The sequence below is a fragment of the Palaemon carinicauda genome, chromosome 29, assembly GCF_036898095.1.
Source record: "Palaemon carinicauda isolate YSFRI2023 chromosome 29, ASM3689809v2, whole genome shotgun sequence".
Taxonomy (NCBI): domain Eukaryota; kingdom Metazoa; phylum Arthropoda; class Malacostraca; order Decapoda; family Palaemonidae; genus Palaemon; species Palaemon carinicauda.
Genome location: NC_090753.1, coordinates 87,035,513 through 87,055,487, shown reverse-complemented (window position 1 = coordinate 87,055,487; position 19,975 = coordinate 87,035,513). Strand labels below are relative to the sequence as shown.

The 19,975-nt window shown below is 40.6% G+C and overlaps 1 protein-coding gene across 4 annotated transcripts in view; it reads right to left on the bottom strand.

Moving 5' to 3' along the window:
• LOC137622316 (zinc finger FYVE domain-containing protein 16-like) overlaps positions 1-19,975 on the bottom strand; it is a 53,051-nt gene that overhangs the window by 29,628 nt on the left and 3,448 nt on the right. For 3 of the 4 annotated variants that reach the window (XM_068352888.1, XM_068352890.1, XM_068352891.1), the window contains exons 1-5: positions 19,706-19,828; positions 15,904-15,986; positions 8,457-10,586; positions 1,833-2,183; positions 917-1,108 (exon numbers count right to left, since the gene is read on the bottom strand). In XM_068352888.1, coding sequence (XP_068208989.1) covers positions 917-1,108; positions 1,833-2,183; positions 8,457-10,586; positions 15,904-15,961 — 2,731 coding nt within the window. In that variant the 5' untranslated portion in view covers positions 15,962-15,986; positions 19,706-19,828. Of the gene's footprint in view, positions 1-916; positions 1,109-1,832; positions 2,184-8,456; positions 10,587-15,903; positions 15,987-19,705; positions 19,829-19,975 lie in introns of those variants that run through there. The other variant, XM_068352889.1, reaches the window with a different exon arrangement.

Here is a 19,975-nt window from a genome sequence, read left to right as displayed (position 1 = left end):
ATATTAATTATAGCTTCTTGATATTACTATTCTTTTGTGTACTGTACTGTATTTCAATATAGTAAGCTTTTTATGAAAGTGGCCCAAAATAGGAGCAACCTTGAGTGGGGAATCAATTACAGTTCCATTCATTCTTACAGGAGAAAAAGGCTCAAGTGCTCAAACATGGTTTAGCAACGAATAATATTCGATCTCCGAAGTACCGTTGTACCTTGTCAACGATACGATAGCAGTTCTAAGTACGTGGAGAAAGCATTCCTAATTAAAAGAACGAAAGGTTTGCATTGGCACAGTAACCAATATCATGTACTTTCCCAGTATATTGTAAAGTTATACTGTACACTGAAAGCAAAGCAAAGAAGCTTTTCATTACCATTTTAAGCAAAAACAAAAAGGTTCATACTACATCTACGATATAAGGAGGCCCTTCAACAGCCAGTGACTCTGGCATCATCATAAAACAGAAGATTTTGATTGGCAATGTGACATCAAACTAAGACTGCACGCTCTTTATTTCCAAATTTTCCATTCATGATCCCAACCATTATTAAAGGACCCTCCTTATATGAATGATAACCTCATACACTATAAACATACTTCAGCAAATATTTCATATAGCATACTGATACCATACAATAACACATCAACAGCTTAATAAAAATTTCAATACAATTCTCAAACAAACTACACAACAGCCTTCATCTTCTTAAATATATAATTAGCTGGAATTCTTTATCTAGCAAAGAGGAGATTACCTCAAGGCATCACAACTTGATAACAACATCCACATACAAGCTTACAATTACAGCTGATGCTATTAAAAATAAACACACATTTCTATCAAGCCTCCCAGCAGACAAAACATTCACGACGTACACCCGAGAAAGACGGGGAAAAAACACAAGTAGAAACTTACCTTCTCGCTTCAGGACGCCAACAGGAACCATTACAGTAGGAGGGGGAGCTGTCCCAATGGCTCCCACTTGCTGGGGAGGAGGAACTCGAGAGCAATACTCCATAGGGTTATTTGGATCCGGAGGCTTCCTCTGGTGGTCAGATTGCTTCCCTTGCCCTCCGTGTCCTTCCCCATCTCGTTCATAGCTTTGATCTATAAAGACCAGTTATTGGAGATTTACTTTAGATTTAAGATAACCTGCATCTTCAGCTCTGGTTATTAAAAGATCTGGCATGTAATAATTTATGAAAATGTAAACTGGAAAAGGAAGGGAAGTCACTTCCATATAGTACAGTAACTTTATTTCAAAACAAAACTTGTTGATATACTGTTATAAAACCCAAACCATTAGTTTCTAAGATACAATTAATACCAATTGTTGGGCAAAAACACTTTTCCTGTTGTGTCAAGAGTAAAAAGTTCGACATAAATCAGAGATGTTTCTTAAATAGGTATTGAAAGGCAAGAGAACTGACAGTGCAGTAGTTTAAAACTTACCAAAGCAAAAGGTTTTCACAAGAATTACGCTACTCTATTATAGATGAGTAACAACATTAACATGGGATAATGAATTAAAAAACAGGGTCTGAGGAGAACCGAAGAATTTTAACAGAAGCTTTCCTTATTTCATTCTGCCCAAGCTTTCCATTTACTTGAATAGAAAAAAAAAGAATGTACAGTACTGCAACACTTGACACGTACTAACTACCTTTAGGGTCTGAAGAGTACCGCGAAACTTCAACAGAAGCTTCTATTACAATCTCTCATTCTGCCTAAATTTTCCTTTTACTTGAACAGAAAAAACTTGAACATACTGCAACAATTAACACATACTTAATAGTTTTTTATCACAGTTCATGTTATCAAAAGCACTTACCCAACTGAATTAAATGAAGACACGGGCCACACACTCTGGCCTCTTTGTAATCCATATACGGCAGAGGGGCTTTATGGTGACAGCAAGGAGCGCACAAAACACGCCCACAGGCTCGACAATGGTGCCGTCTCCTGATGACGGTGAACTTCTGTCCACACTCCTGACATTTGGGAGCGTCATCGTCTGGAATCCAAAACGGCGCTACTTGGCCGACGAGATTTCCAGCCTCGCCACGAGATCTGGAGGACGAAGTAGTTTCAGTTGTTCCCTCTGCCCCTACTACAGCTTCAGAGGATTCATCCTCTCTCCCTGAGCCACTGTCGTCATCGTATACAGCAGTGACTAGGGTACCTGAAATTGGGAATATAATTTATTCACCTAAAAATACCTTACCATTAAAAAACTTAGCAATGCAAAGTAATAGATTCTAGAATCATTTTCAGAGGATTCAAAAGTTAAACACAACTGCATGGTAATGACATACAAGAATTTCAAAGTATATATCAATGAAACAGCAGATATTTTTAATATAGTAGAATTATCTTTATTACTTTCAACATTTTTATGTGATGGGAAATTAGTCCTCTGCTTTTTACAAGACACTGTAATTCTAAAGGCTCAGTTATTAATTTTTGGACTTTATAAGCTCATAATTTTCAATAGCATATACAGAAATGAATACCGAAGTGAAACAAAAAGAAAAAAGAATATACACAGGCAATAAAAAGAATAAACAGTAAAAACAAAATCAGTATAACAAGAGTTTGATGCATACAAGTATCAACGCAGCCTCTTTTAAACTCATAAATAACCTATTATTTTATCTGAGGAGTCAAATGTTCAAATGACTGTAATACCACTTAAAATACCCATATCCACATTCACCACACAATCAGGAATACAGCTACACAACTTCATGTAATACCTGTTGACGATACAAGTTAATAATATGTATTACATCACTGCTTACAAACAGTTAGATGCAGGTCAAATGTGAACAGTGAGAATAAACCAGCTAAGAGACCACTCTATCATTTCACAGCAAAGGATACTAGACAGCTTTGTGTGTAGAAGTACGAGGGAAAGGATGAATATTTTAATACAGTACAGTACTAGTGTATGCATCCCATAAAAAATGACAGCTAAATATTTAGATAGATTTGAACACGCACATGCGCACACAGATTCAACCCTTCCCAACACTCCCACTCACTCAACTACAACCTCTCTCACCAGGATATGACTAATCCCTCTCCCTCATACTTGATGGATAGCGAGATCAAGTTGTTATACATCTGGCCATGATGCTTTGTGTGACCAGAAAGAAACATATATTTATATGTATTCATACATAACTAGACACTTGCTCTTTATTATCTAAAGCCACACACTTCCTCTTTATTATATATTTATATATAGCCACACACTTGCTCTTTATCATACATGTGAGATGCGGAGAGTTGGAGCCAAAGAGGATATGTAATGAACCTTCAGGTGTCGTCTTCAGTGAGCCATTAAAGGACTACTGCAATACGCAATCCTCAAATTGAGAAATGAGATTAGGCTCCATTGCAACAAGAAGTGCTCAAATTAAGAAATAAGCTTACCAACATAAAATTGTACTCTGAATTATGGATAATTTCAGATGAAAGAAAACAAACCAGAGTTCTACTTAGGCAGATTTATAGACTGATAGGGAAAAGGAAGCGAGTCTTTCGAGTTTCCCTTGCTGGTTAATCTCACTGGATTATCAACGGATGCTATCACAGACGACCAATCTAATTTGTTCAGCTATTCACCAGTCCTCAACCGTTGTTGCGTAGGCAAGATTGTATTCAATACAGACAAACATCTTGCACTTAATGCAAAAAGTAAATAGTAACAAAGGAAGAGTAAAAAAACAAAGCATTAGTGAATAAATGCTAACACAAACATACATACAATAAAATATACAGTAGTGCACTCCACTACAGGCACATCCAAGTTCTGTCAATAAACACACAGATACACACTACCTGGAACAGGTTTCACTTCCATTTTCATATCCAGTAATATTAATTACAACACTCCAACAATAGCATCGTTTCCCTTAGGCCACCAAAACTGTTATGGATCATTCACAGTTATTAGGGACTAACATCCAATATCTTTTCCGAACCAAGATGTCACTGGCATCTCCGCTCCAATGCAAAACAATCACTGAACACAACTAAACGTAATCAGTTACACGAATGATATGAATATGAATTATGAATTTATGGGCCAACCTAAATATTCTCAATACAACACTGTAATGAACTGGAAAAATCTGGCTCAACAACCCAGACCTAAATAAACAGCAGAAACTCATCGAGTCTTTAACCAGACTTAACCGCGACAAGAGAAATTGAAATATCAAAGTTAGAAGTATGTTTGTAATGTAACTTTATCAAGAGTTCTCAGTGACATATGTTATTCTCAGATAACCATGATAAGCTCATTACTGTATACATTACATTACATGTACTGTTTAGACAAACATTCTTCCAAGTTAAATACATGTTCTAGAAAATTTTATCTTGAAACCCCTGAGTTAATGTTACTAAGTATTGGGTCATAAATGAAAATGGGATTTTACCATCCTATTTTTAAATGAACTATAAGTGGTTAATTTCTAACTAATTTCTAACTTAGGTCAAGGGCCAATTATGGCTCATGGAATTAAAAAAAAAAAAAAAAGTTTTTCATCAAAATTATATTGATGTGTACTGTACTGTACTTTCTCCTTTAAAGACTCATGTTTTCCAAATTTTTCCCGCTGATAATTGTAATAAGAAGAGACAGGATAGTACAGCACTGAAAGAAACAATATTTCTAAAAATGACAAATTTAAGAATAATTTGTATTTTTCCTAACGATACAAACCTTGAGCTATTTATTACGATATATACCCAGAAGAAGACTAGCCTTAAGACTTTTAGCGAGGTATAACTACCCCACCATTAGTTAGAAAGGGGGACTGGGGTAGAACCAGCTACCCGGCTCACACAAACACGCACCTGTGTTGTCTCGTCACTTTTGATTGCAGGCAGAACTTGCAGGGGGGATAGGAGATGGTAGGAAAAATTTGTATGATGAGCTCATTTATTCTGTCACTAGTACAAACCCTCTCGTTCTTTATTGGGAAGACTCACCCTAAGGTGAGTCGAAGTCCTAACCACCAATGTGACTTGTCTAGGTAAGAATTCTCAGAATTCATACGGTTCTTTGAACCAACAATAGACGTGATTCAATTCCCACTTTGCAAAGGGGTAGAAGGATATAACAAGTATATATTTCTATACCAGGTTATACAAGGGAAATGGTTATTACCTGCAGACAGCGGAGGCCAGCTTGCAGAGTACCGTAGGTGGTATTCTCCGAGAGAGGGGAAGATGAAAGAAAGGAGGAGCCAGTCCTTCTTATCATTCATTCCAGACTTAATCCCGGGTAACCTCTGCCCTCTACCATCTACTGGTTGTCCATTAAGGAGCTTGAGGTGTTTAAACCACATGTTGTGCAGCCACCATAGGAATGACAGAGAACGTCTCCATGTTCTTGCGGGTTACGTCTTGCAGGTAGTAGGCAGCGAAGGTCGTTTGACACTTCCACATACCCGCTTCAAGGACCTGCGCCACAAAATAGTTTTTCTTCAACGCTAGGGACGTACCAATGTCCCTAACGTCGTGAGCTTTAGGTTTCTGAGTTTGTGGAGAAGAATCTGGATTCAAAGCCCATTTTATGACCCTATGAATCCACTCAAACTATATTCTTATTGATTCATTTCTTAACCTTCCCAGTGCTGACGAAGAGCCCTCTCACTATGAGGAAAGATAATATAGTTCTATTGAAGTAACACCTCAGAGCCCTAATGGGCACAGTAGCAGTTGATCCGGGTTATAAGTAACATTACACAGACTCTCAATTCAGAAGGGTCTGAATCTAAGATCCGCTACTCCCAGATTTTGAGTCTTGGCAATAAACTCAGGGACAAAGCCAAACATTACCAGTCCTCACCCCCTTGAATGGACTGCATTGTAGGAAAGACCATAAAGTTCACTTATATCTCTTGGCCGAGGCCAAAGCAAGTAGGAAGACCATTTTTAGGGTTAGGTGAAGATCTGATGACTGGCATAATGGGTCGTAAGGAGCTCCTTTCAGAGATCGAAGGACATGAACCACATTCCGTGGAGGTAGTCTAACTTCTGAGTGAGGACAGCTTAGATAAAAACTCCAAATGAGGAGAGAATTCCAATGCTGAGGAAATGTTAACTCCTTTCAATCTCAAGGCTGAGCAATAGCCTTTCACCGGCGAGACTGTCAGGAGTTTTCCCTCCTGACGGTAAACAAGGAAATTCGCTATTGATGGAAAGGTGCCAACGAAGAGAGATACCTCTTCCATGACCACAACCACAGAAGACTGTCCACTTAGCCTGGTACACAGCAGCTGAAGATTCCTGGAGGTATCCGGACATCTTTTTTGCTACGTGTTGTGAAAATCCTCTCTTTGCGACAAGATGCTGGATAACCTCCAGGCGAAGGCGTAGAGACTCTACGGCTTTGTGATAGATCTTTACATGTGGTTGCCTGAATAGATCATGACCTCTCTATTACTGCATCCTGCTATGATAGGATCATGTTCGCCTACAAGTTTACAGCTTGGTAAGCCAGGAACTCAACAGTTCTGGTCCCGGATAACAGAAAGGATGACATGGACTCCCTCGTGTGTTCTTGTGATCAGTCCTCTGTCCTGATCAGCTCGCTCACAGACCCCAACCATAGATCAAGCCACAAAGTAGCCTGCATGGCATATTTCGCGACCCTCTCCATGTTTAGGGCGTCTCTCGCTGAAAAGAAGAAAGGAAGCCCGGAAAGTGTATAAAATGAGAAGCCTTTCATCAGATTCTATCACCGGATCCAGTGGTAGGGCTGATAGGTTCTCCTACGATACTTCATAATACCTCTTCTGCTGGATGAGGGGAGGAGGGAAGAGTCTCGATGAGTCGCTGGATCAAAGGGACTGCATGGTTCTGGCGATCTGGGAGAAGGCCCTCTTTCTGGCACCCTTCAACCCCTCCCAACCTGGGCAGAGCTGTGCTGGTCTTGGTGGGTTTCTGAGTGTTATACAGATGGTCCAAAATCGTGTCTTTAACCTCTGGTGGAGCTGACGCAAGGTCATCCAATCTCGTAATCACCCTCATACAGGCCAGGACCTCCCAGAAAGCACGGTCAGTCTCCTTCTGTTCCAACGCTGAGAATATAGGACTAACTGCCCTCAGGAGAGTGTCGTCCAGTTCGAAGTCGTGATGGCAAACCCTTCACCCATGAGCTCTCACCCATAGGGGCCCAGGGTGGGTCTTAGTTGTCGTCTTGACTCTCGATGAATCCCTCGATGTTGAGAGGAACTCTCAAGCTACCGTCGTCGCTGCTGAGGCTGAAGTACTCGGAACTCTCTCCTGAACTGGAGCCGCCATCCTTGATGACCGGTTCTTCAGCACCGTCTTGGCATCTTTCCTTTTCCCTAGGTGGTGGCAGGAAATCAGCGAGCAGGGAAGATCTCATGTTCTCCTGCATGGGTGGACTAGACGTATCCTTGGGAGGAGAAAAGTGAAAAAGACTGTCAGCTTGTGTCAATGGAGTGGGCAGTTTGGGTGTGGCAAACTCGATTGGAGACAAACAGTACGTCTTCATAAACACCCCTGCTGGTACAGGTTAAGGGTGTCACCTGGACGAGGCGTCAATTGTTTCTGTCGTCTCCTTTTCTTCGTCAGCATCATAGGTGTCAGCTCTAACCGGGAGAAGTCCTGCTCTAGGATATGTCAGCATGCCAGCCTAGATGAAAACCAATCACACCTGAAAACATTAATTTATGGCCAGTCAATGAACAGCGATAAAGAGACAACGTCCACTCTCAACTGAGCCAAAAGCGAAAGTGACGAGACAACACAAGGATATGTGTGTGGGTGTGTAAATAGGGTAGCCAGTACTACCCTCTAACTCCCAGCTGACAAGTAGTGGGATAGTTATACCTGGCTAAAAGTCTTATGGCTAGTCTTTCAGCTTTGCCAAAAGTATATTCCCGAATAAAGAGCATATGGTTTTGCATTAGTGATGGAACAAAGGTTACTTTTGTCCATTTGAAATATTATAGTAATGCCTTACAAATACAGTAATATTTTCCTATCCTCATATTATGAACATGTAAAAAAATTCCAAAGAAATTGAAGTGGATAAAAACAACCTCTTATTTTCCTTCGGTGCACAAAGATAAAATAATTCTACAAAAACCTAACGTCTCTCAAAAGCTAGCAAACGGTAAGGTTACAGCATATGCATCCTTTACCTTAATCAGTCATTTACCATATTTTAATGTGCATCTAGATCTCAAAACAAAATATACTCTTCAAAGAACACAAAAGAATATACACTACAGTATTCTAATATCACTTCCCACAGTATTCTAATATCACATTGCATGCAACAGGATATAAATTTACATACAATATTAATACAGAAACAAATTTCTTGTGCAGTATTGTATTCTGTAATAAATCCTTTAGGATAAACACACAGAAAAAGACTACACTATACAGTAAGCGTACTCACCAGGCATTACTCTTGTTGGAGAATCCTGATTGTTAGCAGCAGCAGGTGGTTGCGCTCTCCTATCAGGTGATCCTAAGTCCCCGTCAGTTAACGTACTGCTGGAGGACATGGTGTCCGTTCCGGTGCTTGCATTAGAAACATTATCCTCCCCATCACCATCATTACCCTTAACAGGCAAGGCATCGGAATTTTCAACACTGTGGCCACCCCCCGTAGAAATGTCATTTGTGTGGCCTGTTTCTCGTGCCTGACTGGCCCCCATTTCATTGTTATGTGGATGACACACGACCTCTTCCACACTAGTTCCCTCGTATTGGGAAAAACCTTCTGCACTACCGTCGTGCATCTGAAGAGCTGAGGAAGCATCGGGTAATGAGCTCGGTGCTTCCGCACTGTCTCCTTCCATTTTTGGCATCACACTGCTCGATTCCAGTTCAACCGCTACAGCATCGTCTTCCGGGGCGGACTGGGCACCAGCATCATGTGAAGGGTATGAACCACTCATTCCATCAATCAAATCTAGCCCACCAACCCTTCCCGCGTCTTGTGAACGAGCAATGCTGTTATCCACATTATCCTTAATACTAGCTACCGATCCAGTCAAACTGCCCCCATAAGCTCCTTGCAATCTGAACTGCTCTTCCTCCAACTCGGCCAATTCAGCATCGAGGTAAGCATCATCTACATCGACATCTTTACTAAAACTAATGGGCACTGGATTGACAGAACTGACATCTGGCAAAGCAGAATGAGACGAAACCTGGCCATCAACACTGCTGCCATCTGGCCGGCCCATTTCAACAGACCTCACAATACTATCACAGACGGGGTTTGAATGATTATGAAAAGCACCAACAGTGTCTCTCTCCTGAGAATCCTCCTCGTGTGGTACATGACCCGACTCTTCGGGTATCCGAGGGGTTGGGGAATCGCCGCGCAACGCGCGGGACATCATCTCCGCTTGACTGCTGTTCTCAGCAGTTTGGTGAACATTAACAACCTCTGGTATTCTACTATAAGACTGACTTTCCTTCACAATAACCGGGTCATTCGCATTAGAGTTTGCCAGGGTGTTTTCCATCACCACAGCTGGCTCTGGATACTCTCCCCCACTGGCGTGTCCCTCGGCATGCTGCATACCTTCAGCATTATTCATCGACATCAGGTCGGGTAACAATCTATGTTCTGGCTGTTCTACATTTCCCGATCCTTCGCCTCCCCTGCCTTGGTGTGGCTCAGGCACCACTTCTCGTGGGATAGCACCAATGCCATTTGCAGGTACCAGAGGAGGTGTAACCTGTCGTGGAGGAGATGGTGCATGTCCCTCTGAACCACTCTGCCACACGTCAATGATGTCTGGGTGTCTCCCTTCGTGTCCGCTAACAACTCTCGACTCAGGAGGATTGCTGGATGCAACGACATCCAGATTTCTCGAGGTAATGACATCGAGACCTCTGATGGGTTGGGGGTTATCCATAAGGCCACTCCCAGAATCAGGTTTGTCTGGCACACCCACCTCTCCTGTAGCACCTCGCTCTTGCAGATCGGGATTCATGTAATCTGGGGGCAAAGCAGGATGCGAAGGCATGGCGCTCCCAGCCGCATCCATTCTATGGCCCTCTACCGCACGCTCAGTTGAGTTTTCAGGCACAGTTGGTCGGGAGAAACTATTAATGGATGAGGTTGACATCACAGGCCAGAGCGCTGAGGAAGAACGAGGTTGTTGCGACAACCCGGGTTGGGTGCGTGCACCAGAGGTTTCTGAAGAAACGGACATAGGAGGAAGCTGAGGTTGTGGTTGTAAGGACACAGGCTGCTGGAATGACAATGACGAAAGATGCTGGGAGCAAGTAGCCGACTGCTGACCGTCGTCATTTTGCCCGTCAGGGGGACTCCGGGTCCCTGGAGGCTGAGGGACATCATCGCTCAAAGCAGAACCACACCAGGGTTGCGCAGTGGAACCTACATTTTCCACAGCTTGTTGCTGAGGCTGCAGAGGTTCACTCCAGCCCCCAAAAGCACCCAATCCAATACTATGCCTCATGTTAGCAGAGGAAGGATGGGAACCACCTCCATCAGGACAAAACTCGAGTTGTAATTTTTCATACTGATTAACAGATTCGCTCTCATCTGAAAGGGGAAACATAAAAAGGTTTATTAGATAAATTTTTACTACAACAAAATAAAAATCTGAATACTAACAAATAAATAAACAACTGTTGACTTTCAATAACTTTCATCTGATACTATGCCACAAGGGATCATTTCATGTCACACAGTATTAAAGGTTTTATAGCAACATCCCTTATGAAATCTGTGCAGCTTCTATCACTACATGTTTTATCAGGTTCACCGACTTTTGAGCGCAAGACAAATGAGTGCTGACCAATGGGCACTAGACAATGCCTTATGACATCTGCGCAGCTTCTATCTCTATATGTTTTATCAGGTTTACCGACTTTTGAGCACAAGACAATTAAGCACAGCAACATTTAAGCACTATAAATTCAAAATACGATAATTACAATCATTTCATCAAACATCCATCTCTCTGTAATAACCGTATTATGAATTTATGGTGCTCAAATGTTACTTAGCTCAATTGCCCTGCCCTTAATTGTCAGCGCTCATTTGTCTTGGGCTCAAAAGTTGGCTCCCGGTTTCAGTACCTTTGACCTCTTCCATTCTTTGAGTCTCGTACAAATTCATCAACTTGCCTTACTACCAATTTCACCACCCATTTTTTTAGAACACTTCAATTTTGATTATCTAGAAATCTCAACTATACCAACATCAGAATGATATTTTCCTCACCAATACTAATAGGCCAACAGTGTAAATTTATCCCCGAAAAATATCAACATCTGTAAATCTGTACAATCTTTAAGGACAAGTTCAATTTTCCATTCAACTTTTATCCCATACTACAAATTGTTCTAAAGTGACTTTCCAATCATGAAGTTCTCTGAGAACTCTTGCAATCTTGCAATATGACAAATTTAAAGTAATTTGTATTTTTCCTAATCATACAAACCTAGAGCTTTTTTATTAGGGAACATACTTTCGGCAAAGCTGGAAGACTACCCATGAGACTATCAGCAAGGTATGACTACCCCACTGCTAGTTAGCAGGGGATAGGGGTAGTACCAGCTACCCCGCTCACACACCTGTGTTGTCTCGTAACTTCTAATTGCAGGCAGGATAGTGGGGCCAAATTTGTAGAGATACCTCAAGGTAAAATACAAATCTCTTTAGATTTGTCATTTGTTCTGTCACTAATTACAAACCTTTTCACTCCTAATTAGGGAAGACTCACCCCTACAGTGGGTGGAAGTCCTAACCAACAGGCTGGTTTCTGACCCAGGGTTTCCCATCGTGTTACGCACGCATAAAGGGGAAAACCCTTACACCTTTGCTAAAACTTCATGCAATAAAACGCTTTAGCGGCCCGAGCAATCCGTGTGATTGTGTGATACTAGCAATGTGACTTGCCTACGTAAAAGTTCTCAGAAGTCATAAGATTCTTTGAACCAACCATAGATGTTACCCAATTCCCACCTCACCAGGGGCATATGGGGATGTAACAAGTATATATTCTATACCAGGTTACACGAAGGAAATGGTTATTACCTGCAGACAGTGGAGGCAAGTTTTCAGAGTAGCATAGGTGCTGTTCCCCACAAGAGGGGAAGATTAAAGAAAGAAGGTGCCAGTCCTTCATATCATTCATTCCAGACATAACCTTAGTTAACCTCTGCCTCCACCATCTGCTACTTGTCCATCAAGGAGCTTGAGGTGTATAAACCATTTGTTGTGCAGCCACCACAGGTCCAATGGAGAACATCTCCATTTTCCAACACCCAGAGTATGACCTCCTGGCAAACACTCTTTGCTTACCGTCAACGAGCTGAGCTCAAGTTAATGGTGGTCATCAAATGCTTTCAACGGCATATGGTGAAAATGCATGCACCACTCACAAATTTCCTGTCTACCATTTAAATGAAGATGTAAACTTGTAAGGTAACAAAATATCAAAACAAGTGACCTAAAAGGTTAGAAACTAAGACGACAAGGAGGCAACTGATTGCCAATGTCCAGGATAGGTCAATCCACAATGAGCGTAATTAGTAGACACAGCAGAAGAGGTCGGAAATGAACGTTTACGAGAGCTGATGAGGGGAGGTGGGTCGATTAAGAGGCTAGCGCATCTGAATGTGCGAGCTATACAGCCCATTCTATGTGGGGAGTGAGATATTAAGTGTGAATGTTAAAGAGTGTGCAGCTAAATTCCATTAGTTGTATGTCGTGGAAGAATTGTAGATTGAAGTTCTACTTGTCACTGAAGAGCGCAACCCAAAGTAGTGCACACTTATGTGCTACTGAGGTCGCGAACACACCTGTGCTCTACCAAGTTATCACGCACTGGCGTTGATGAGGTAGCGCTCGCTTTTCCTCTGAACAAAGAGTCTAGCGTGTATCGTCTACCTAGGTAGTAGGTTGGCCAGGCCACCCGCCACAAGTTGAGATACTAATGCTACAGAGTATTGGATCCTTTGACTGGCCAGACAGTACTGTATTGGATCCATCTCTCTGGTTAAGGCTCATTTTCCCTTTCCCTAAACAAACCAAGTAGCCTTTTCTTTACACATTATCCTCTGTCCTCATACACCTGAGCCACTAAGATTTCCATACAATTCTTCTTTGCTCAAGAGGTTTACTACTGCAAAGTAATTGTTCAGTGGCTACTTTCCTCTTGGTAAGGGTAGAAGCTCTTCTACAAGGACACTCCAAAATCAAACCTTTGTTCTCTAGTCCTGGGTAGTGCCATAGCCTCTGAACCATAGTCTTCCACTGTCTTGGATTAGAGTTCTCTTCCTTGAGGGTACACTCTGGCACGCTATTCTATCATGTTTCTCTTCCTCTCATTTTTTTTTTAAGTTTATTGTTTACTGTATATGAGAAATATCTAACAAAGTTATTACTGATTTTAAAATATTTTATTTTGATTGTTTATTACTTCTCTTGTAGTTTATTTACTTCCTTGTTAGCTTTCCTCACTGGGCTATTTTTCCCTGTTGGAGTCCTTGGGCTTATAGCATCCTGCTTTTCCAACTAGGGTTTTAGCTTAGCTTGTAATAATAATAATAATAATAATAATAATAATAATAATAATACAGTAAAAATAATAATGATGATGATGATAATAATAATAATAGTAATGAAGTTCTCGCTAAAAGGACTCAAAAGAGTTCGCTGCACCAATAGTGCGCGCATCTACAGTATTGTCTTCTCGCAGTGAAGATTGTAGGTGGCGAGGTCAGCCCTCCTTGTGTTTGGTTCTCGGTGATCCTCATCCTACTGGAATCCCCTTGAACACACGTCGTCTGCTCACATGTTGTCAAACAACTCTCATAGGAGTTTGGGGAGAGCTACAGGTGATTCCGCCACAGGAACTGGATGAGCCTGCCGATCGGATGAGTGAGGGTCGAATATCGCCGCTATCCAGCCCCCTTTGTCGACTGAGACTTCTCGGAATGAGGGGGTGCATCGTCAGCGCTTAAGAGACCAATCAGAAGGAGACCTACCCCGCAAACTGGAATAGTGTCCCCTGAGAGGAGTAGGAACAAGATTATGGCCTTTGCATTCCCTCCGCAGGTTGACATCTCGGAACGAGGGAGTGCTGCGGCATCGGCGCTGAAGGGATTACTCCGGGGTGGACCGAAACCGTCTATGGGAAAGGTCTCAACCGTGAGTAGTAGGAACACGTTTCAGATTTCGCATTCCCTCTGCAGGCCGAGTTAACTCAGAACGAGGGAGTGTGTTGTCATCAGCACAGAAGATACCACTCAGGAGAAAACCTAACCCATGAACAGGAAAGGTGTCCCTTGAGACGTGCAGTAATAAGCTTCGGCCTTATGCACTCCCTCCGCAAGCTGACATCTCAGAAGGAGTGTGTGTGGCGGCGAAGGCACTGAAGGAATTACTCCGGGGAGGACTAAACCCACGTACGGGAAAGGTGTCCCACGTGAATAGCAGGAACAAGCAACATATTTTGCATTCCCTCCGTTGGCTGTGATAACTCAGAACAAGGGAGTGTGTCATCGTCAGCCAAGGAGCAAGACCGATGTAGAGCTCTGGGTCGGCCGCAAGCGGTCTTCTCGGAAAACATTGAAGGTGCATCAACAGAGAGTGACACACTCAGGAGGAGGGCAGAGCCTCTTCGCTAAGGGAAGGGAAGGGGTGGGAGTCTTCCATTTCTAAAGGTAGTTCAGAGCGAAGAAGAAAGTAGTAGTTTTCTCGCCCTCAACGAAAAACTTAGAAGGGGAGAAAGTCACCTTCATTTCCTCCATGCCGACTCCGAACGGCAACAATCACATCTATAAAAATAATGAAACAAAACTAAAAGAATAAATTTGTCAAATGCCAGTCAAAATAGGTTGAGCGGTAGAGAGGGACAACATCCAATCACTACCATGCCAAAAGAAAAAGGGATGAGACAACACAGGTATGTGTGAGCAGGATAGCTGATATTATCCCCTATCCCCTGCTAATTATCGATGGGGCAGTCATACCTCGCTAAAAGTCTTATGGCTAGTCTTCCAGATTCGCCGAAAGTATACGATATTCCCTAATATAATAAAGAGCAAAAGGGTTTGTATTTAGTGACAGAACAAATATAGCTTTGATTTAACAAATCAACAGTTGCATTTAATGTACTTAAGAATATTAAATATGCAAATCATTTAAGAGCGATGGCTCATCAAAAGTAGCTCCTGGCAAAACATTCAAAACCTCTAAATGAATAAAATATTTTTTCTGACTCCAAAAAGTAGTGGAGATTATTGTCATATCTATTACCGAGACAAACGAGTTTTAGTCCGAGAGTTGCAGAATGTACAAACGTACTTGTTCAAAGATACTGTAAGTGAAAATTGTAACAAAGTAAAGTCCAAAACATATCTGATAAAAATCATGAGACATATGAAGGGTAAAATGCGAAAAAAATAAATCAGCTAGGGGCTCTGGAAATGCATTAAAAAATCTCAAAATCTTTTACTGTTTTCAGTGAACTTATCAATGTCACAGAAGCACATTCCCTATATGGAAATTACTGGACTTTTTTAAAGGCCTCTCATGAATGGCAGAGGTAAGGGACAGTCACACTGCTCTAGCAAGCAGGGCAATGCCCAAAAGACTGCTCATATATACAGTACATATGATGAGCACCCAAGCCCCTCTCCACCCTACCTAGAACCAGGGAGGGCCAGGCAATGGCTGTTGATGACTCCCCCAAAACCCCCTTAGCTCACAAGGATGGTGAGGTTGCAGGCAGCAAAGGAACTAATGTAACAAAATCTCACGGTCTCACATAAAATGTAAATACTACTGAGCACAAAAAAAAAAAAGAAAAAAAAAAAAAAGACATGAATTTTGCTTACAGTCTTACCTTCATCTAGTTCAAACTCGTCAAGTACTTTATCGAGGTCAACCGCAAATTTCTCCATTGTCCTCTCATACCCACTGTTTGTTCTGTAAAACAGATAAATATTTACAAAACACTATAATGTTCAGGGATCAACCTAATATTATCAATGACAGATATTAACCCTTTTACCCCCAAAGGACGTACTGGTACGTTTCACAAAACACATCCCTTTACCCCCATGGATGTGCCGGTACGTCCTTGCAAAAAACTGCTATTTACAATTATTTTTGCATATTTTTCATAATTTTTTGAGAAACTTCAGGCATTTTCCAAGAGAATGAGACCAACCTGACCTCTCTATGACAAAAATTAAGGCTGTTAGAGCAATTCAAAAAATATATACAGTACTGCAAAATGTGCTTGAAAAAAATAACCCCTGGGGGTTAAGGGTTGGAAAGTTCCAAATAGCCTGGGGGTAAAAGGGTTAAAGGCTTTTACAGAAGATTCTCTTAATTTTGTAAAATATTTTTATTTTCATAAAAAGCAGAGCCTTCTTTGGTAGAAACGGTAAAAACATATTGAATTTGCAATCGTTATAGCCCTAGTTGATGAAAACCCTGTGCAGTGGACTTACGTTTGGCCAACCTGAAGGGCCACTGGTGGTACGAAGAAAATAATCCGCAAAAATAACTCCCTAATACTTATGCATCTATGCATGGCAGTCCTATATTAAACCATTATGTGAAATATAACCAATATTTTTTAGTTCTTTTATAATCATAATGAAAAATTTTCCTGATTTTCAAGTTCTTCCTTCACAAAAATCTTGTTCAATGATGGTGTTTACATCCAACATTCAAGAGTTGTGAGAACCATATGACAGGACATAACTTTGATAATTCTTTAATTGCTTGTCCTTTGCCCTATTTTCATAATACGGCAATATAATTTAGATTTAAACCAAAGTTACAAAATCGAGTAATGAAAAGCTGGTTTTTATTAACTATACTGAATATTTTCACTATACTGTATTGAACTGTCTATTGCAAAGCATTGCTATATTAAACACACTGCTTATAATCTATCACCTGCAATGATAAAAAGTATTCCTTGTTGGTAAATATAGCAAGAAGCTCCTCCATCAAAAGAATTTTTTTCATGATATAAGAAGGAATTTGTCCAATTCTTTATGAAAAATGACCCAAAGTTTGAACATAATATAACTAATGGATCTGTGAATATGGCCTTAACCATTCAAAAATGTCCACTGAACTTGGCAAGGATTGCTTTTTATACCAAACCATTCAAAACAACATCTCTAACCTAACCTCAATAACAAGCTTATCTAGACACTTGGGTGATAGGGTTGGCAACTCTGATTATGGCACCTAGGTTAGTCTCTCGTTAGCCTGATGTGTTCCACTTGAGATGGGCTACCATAGAAAATGGTTTGTATGTAACCTTTTCTAAGGTAGCTTTCCTCAAGTAGAACACACGAGGATAATGAGAGACTATCCTATCACTAGGTGCCTTACTCAGAATTGCCAACCCTATCTCATCTATATATTAAAGAGAAAGTGTCTGGATTTATATATAAATATATTTATTTTATTTGGTCACTCCCACTCAGCTCTCCCTGTCTCTTAGGTAAGGGGGGAGGGAATATTCATACCCTGGTGAGAGGGGGTGCGTGTGCGTGCATATCTACCTAAATATCTAGCCATCACTTCGACGGGTTGTGTACACTGGTTCTGGAATAAATATCTATTTTGTAAAATGATAAACTTTCCACAACTTCTCATAAATGAAATAGAGGGGCACTCAGTAGAGCATAGACCTCAGCCCCGAAAGCTTATTTCTTGACCTTGACCTTTGACCTTATCATGTATTAATTGGCATGGATTTCCACACACTCATATATGAACCAAGTTTGAAGTCCCTGTGACAACGATGTCCAAACTTATGGCTGATTACATGAATTGGACATTTTGCTTGACCATTGACCTTGACCTTCAAAAATTTATTAATTTCCAGCGTTTTGTATAACAGTTAATCCCTGTAAGTTACATTGCTCTATGATTAAAATTGTGGCTAGGAAGCTGTTCACAAACACACACACACCCATAGGTACGGGGTAAAACATAACCTCCTTCCAACTTCATTAGCAAGGTAATTATTATTTTGGGAAACATTATTATCATTATTATTATTATTATTAGCCAAGCTACAACCCTAGTTGGAAAAGCAAGATGCTATAAGCCCAAGGGCTCCGATAGGGAAAAATGGCCCTGTGAGGAAAGGATATAAGGAAATAAATAAATGATGAGAACAAATTAACAATAAATCATTCTAAAAACAGTAACATCCATCAAACTTCACTAAATTAATGTATATTCATTTTGGCAAATATCCTTCACTGAAGGAAACAAATAGGACTGTATGCAGTTGGTTGGGACACGGGTGGACTTTCTTATTGTCAAATTGATTCTCTTAATGGGGAAAATGTTGTTTAACTTTGAAATATGACATGAAACCAGTTTGGTATTATTATAGTGTATTACAGGGCAATGTAACCTAGGAAAAAAACTACGATAGTTTTGAGATTATCGAAATATCGTGATTTAGCTTTGCCATTCCAGTAGTGAAGCCAGCTATGAAGCAAACACAGGGTTGAGACTTGTATTATGATAAGGATACAGCCAGGATAAGGGGGGTGATCCTAAAGGGGCATAGCTACTGGCAGATAAGTATTTAAGGTAACAGCTCTTAGATTAGGTTAGCTGGTTTTTCGAATATTAGGATGTCAGAACCTTTGCATATCAGCGGCCAGTTCCTCGCGCATGGATTAAAAATGGACGTCAACTAACCTAAACTTTCCCCCCTAACCTAACCTACAAGCCATGTTCTTAGCTACTTACCTAACGGGGGTGGCTAACAGCCACCAGCGACCCCCCTTATACTGCCGTATTCTAAGTAAGACATAATACATACAGGTGGCAGCTATCATACATACACCGCCAGCCAGGATAAGGGGGGTGGTCCTAGGGGGCGTAGATACTGACATATAAGTAAGCAAGGTAACAGCTCCTAGCTTAGGTTAGGTGGCGTGCCTATGTGTTTTTTCCTCTTTGAAATGTGATTTTTTAATATTAGAATGTCTAAAATTCGAAATATTTGTAAATATAAACCCTCCCACAACTTCTCTACCACAAATGAATGAATGTTAACTTAGGTAAACATTGAACATCCAAACATCATTCATGAATTGATTTCAAATTTGATAAACAATGACGATAAACTTCACATAATTATTAACGTTAATTTTCGCAAACATTAATAAAAGCTTCCACAACTCCATTGAATGTTTTGACTGATCAATTTCTTAAAAAAGAAACTCCGCAATTGCAAGTATAAATGAGTTAATTTGGGTAAACGGCATGCCTAAACGTCACATAATTAAAGATATTCATTTAAATTATATTAAATTGAATAAAATAAGCTAAGTATTACCACAAACGATATAAACACAGGTTAGGCAATCTAAATCCATACCGTATATGTTAGCCAATCTCAATTGAAACTTCTCGTAAATTCCTTATTAAAATAAAACAAGATTTCCCTCACAAAATAACCTCCAAAGAACATTGTATATTAATTAAAGAACAGGAAACTTAGCGACATAACAAAAATACCGTAGTTTCATTACACCAACTTCTAAAATGGATCTGAAAAACAAACCCAGAAGACGGCCTTTATCGGCCGCTAATTTCAATTAATTTCCATTTTCCCGACGGCAAAACAACCTCCATTTACCGCAGATTACCTTTTTCACTTCGAAGTCACGGGAATTGCCTGGGAATTCTTCCTTCACGGGAATCCATAAGACGCAAATGTCATTTCTCTATACACAGAAGTCACACGATCAGTATTGCCAGATGGGTTAGTCTAAAAATCCCTAAAACTCGTGATAAAAACTCCCCAAAACCACCCAAAATTCCCCATTTCCAGAAATATATTTTCTGATTTAGAAATTACTTACTATACTTCGTGTAATTATAAGTAATCTAATTGCAACAATATAAATGTTTACTCA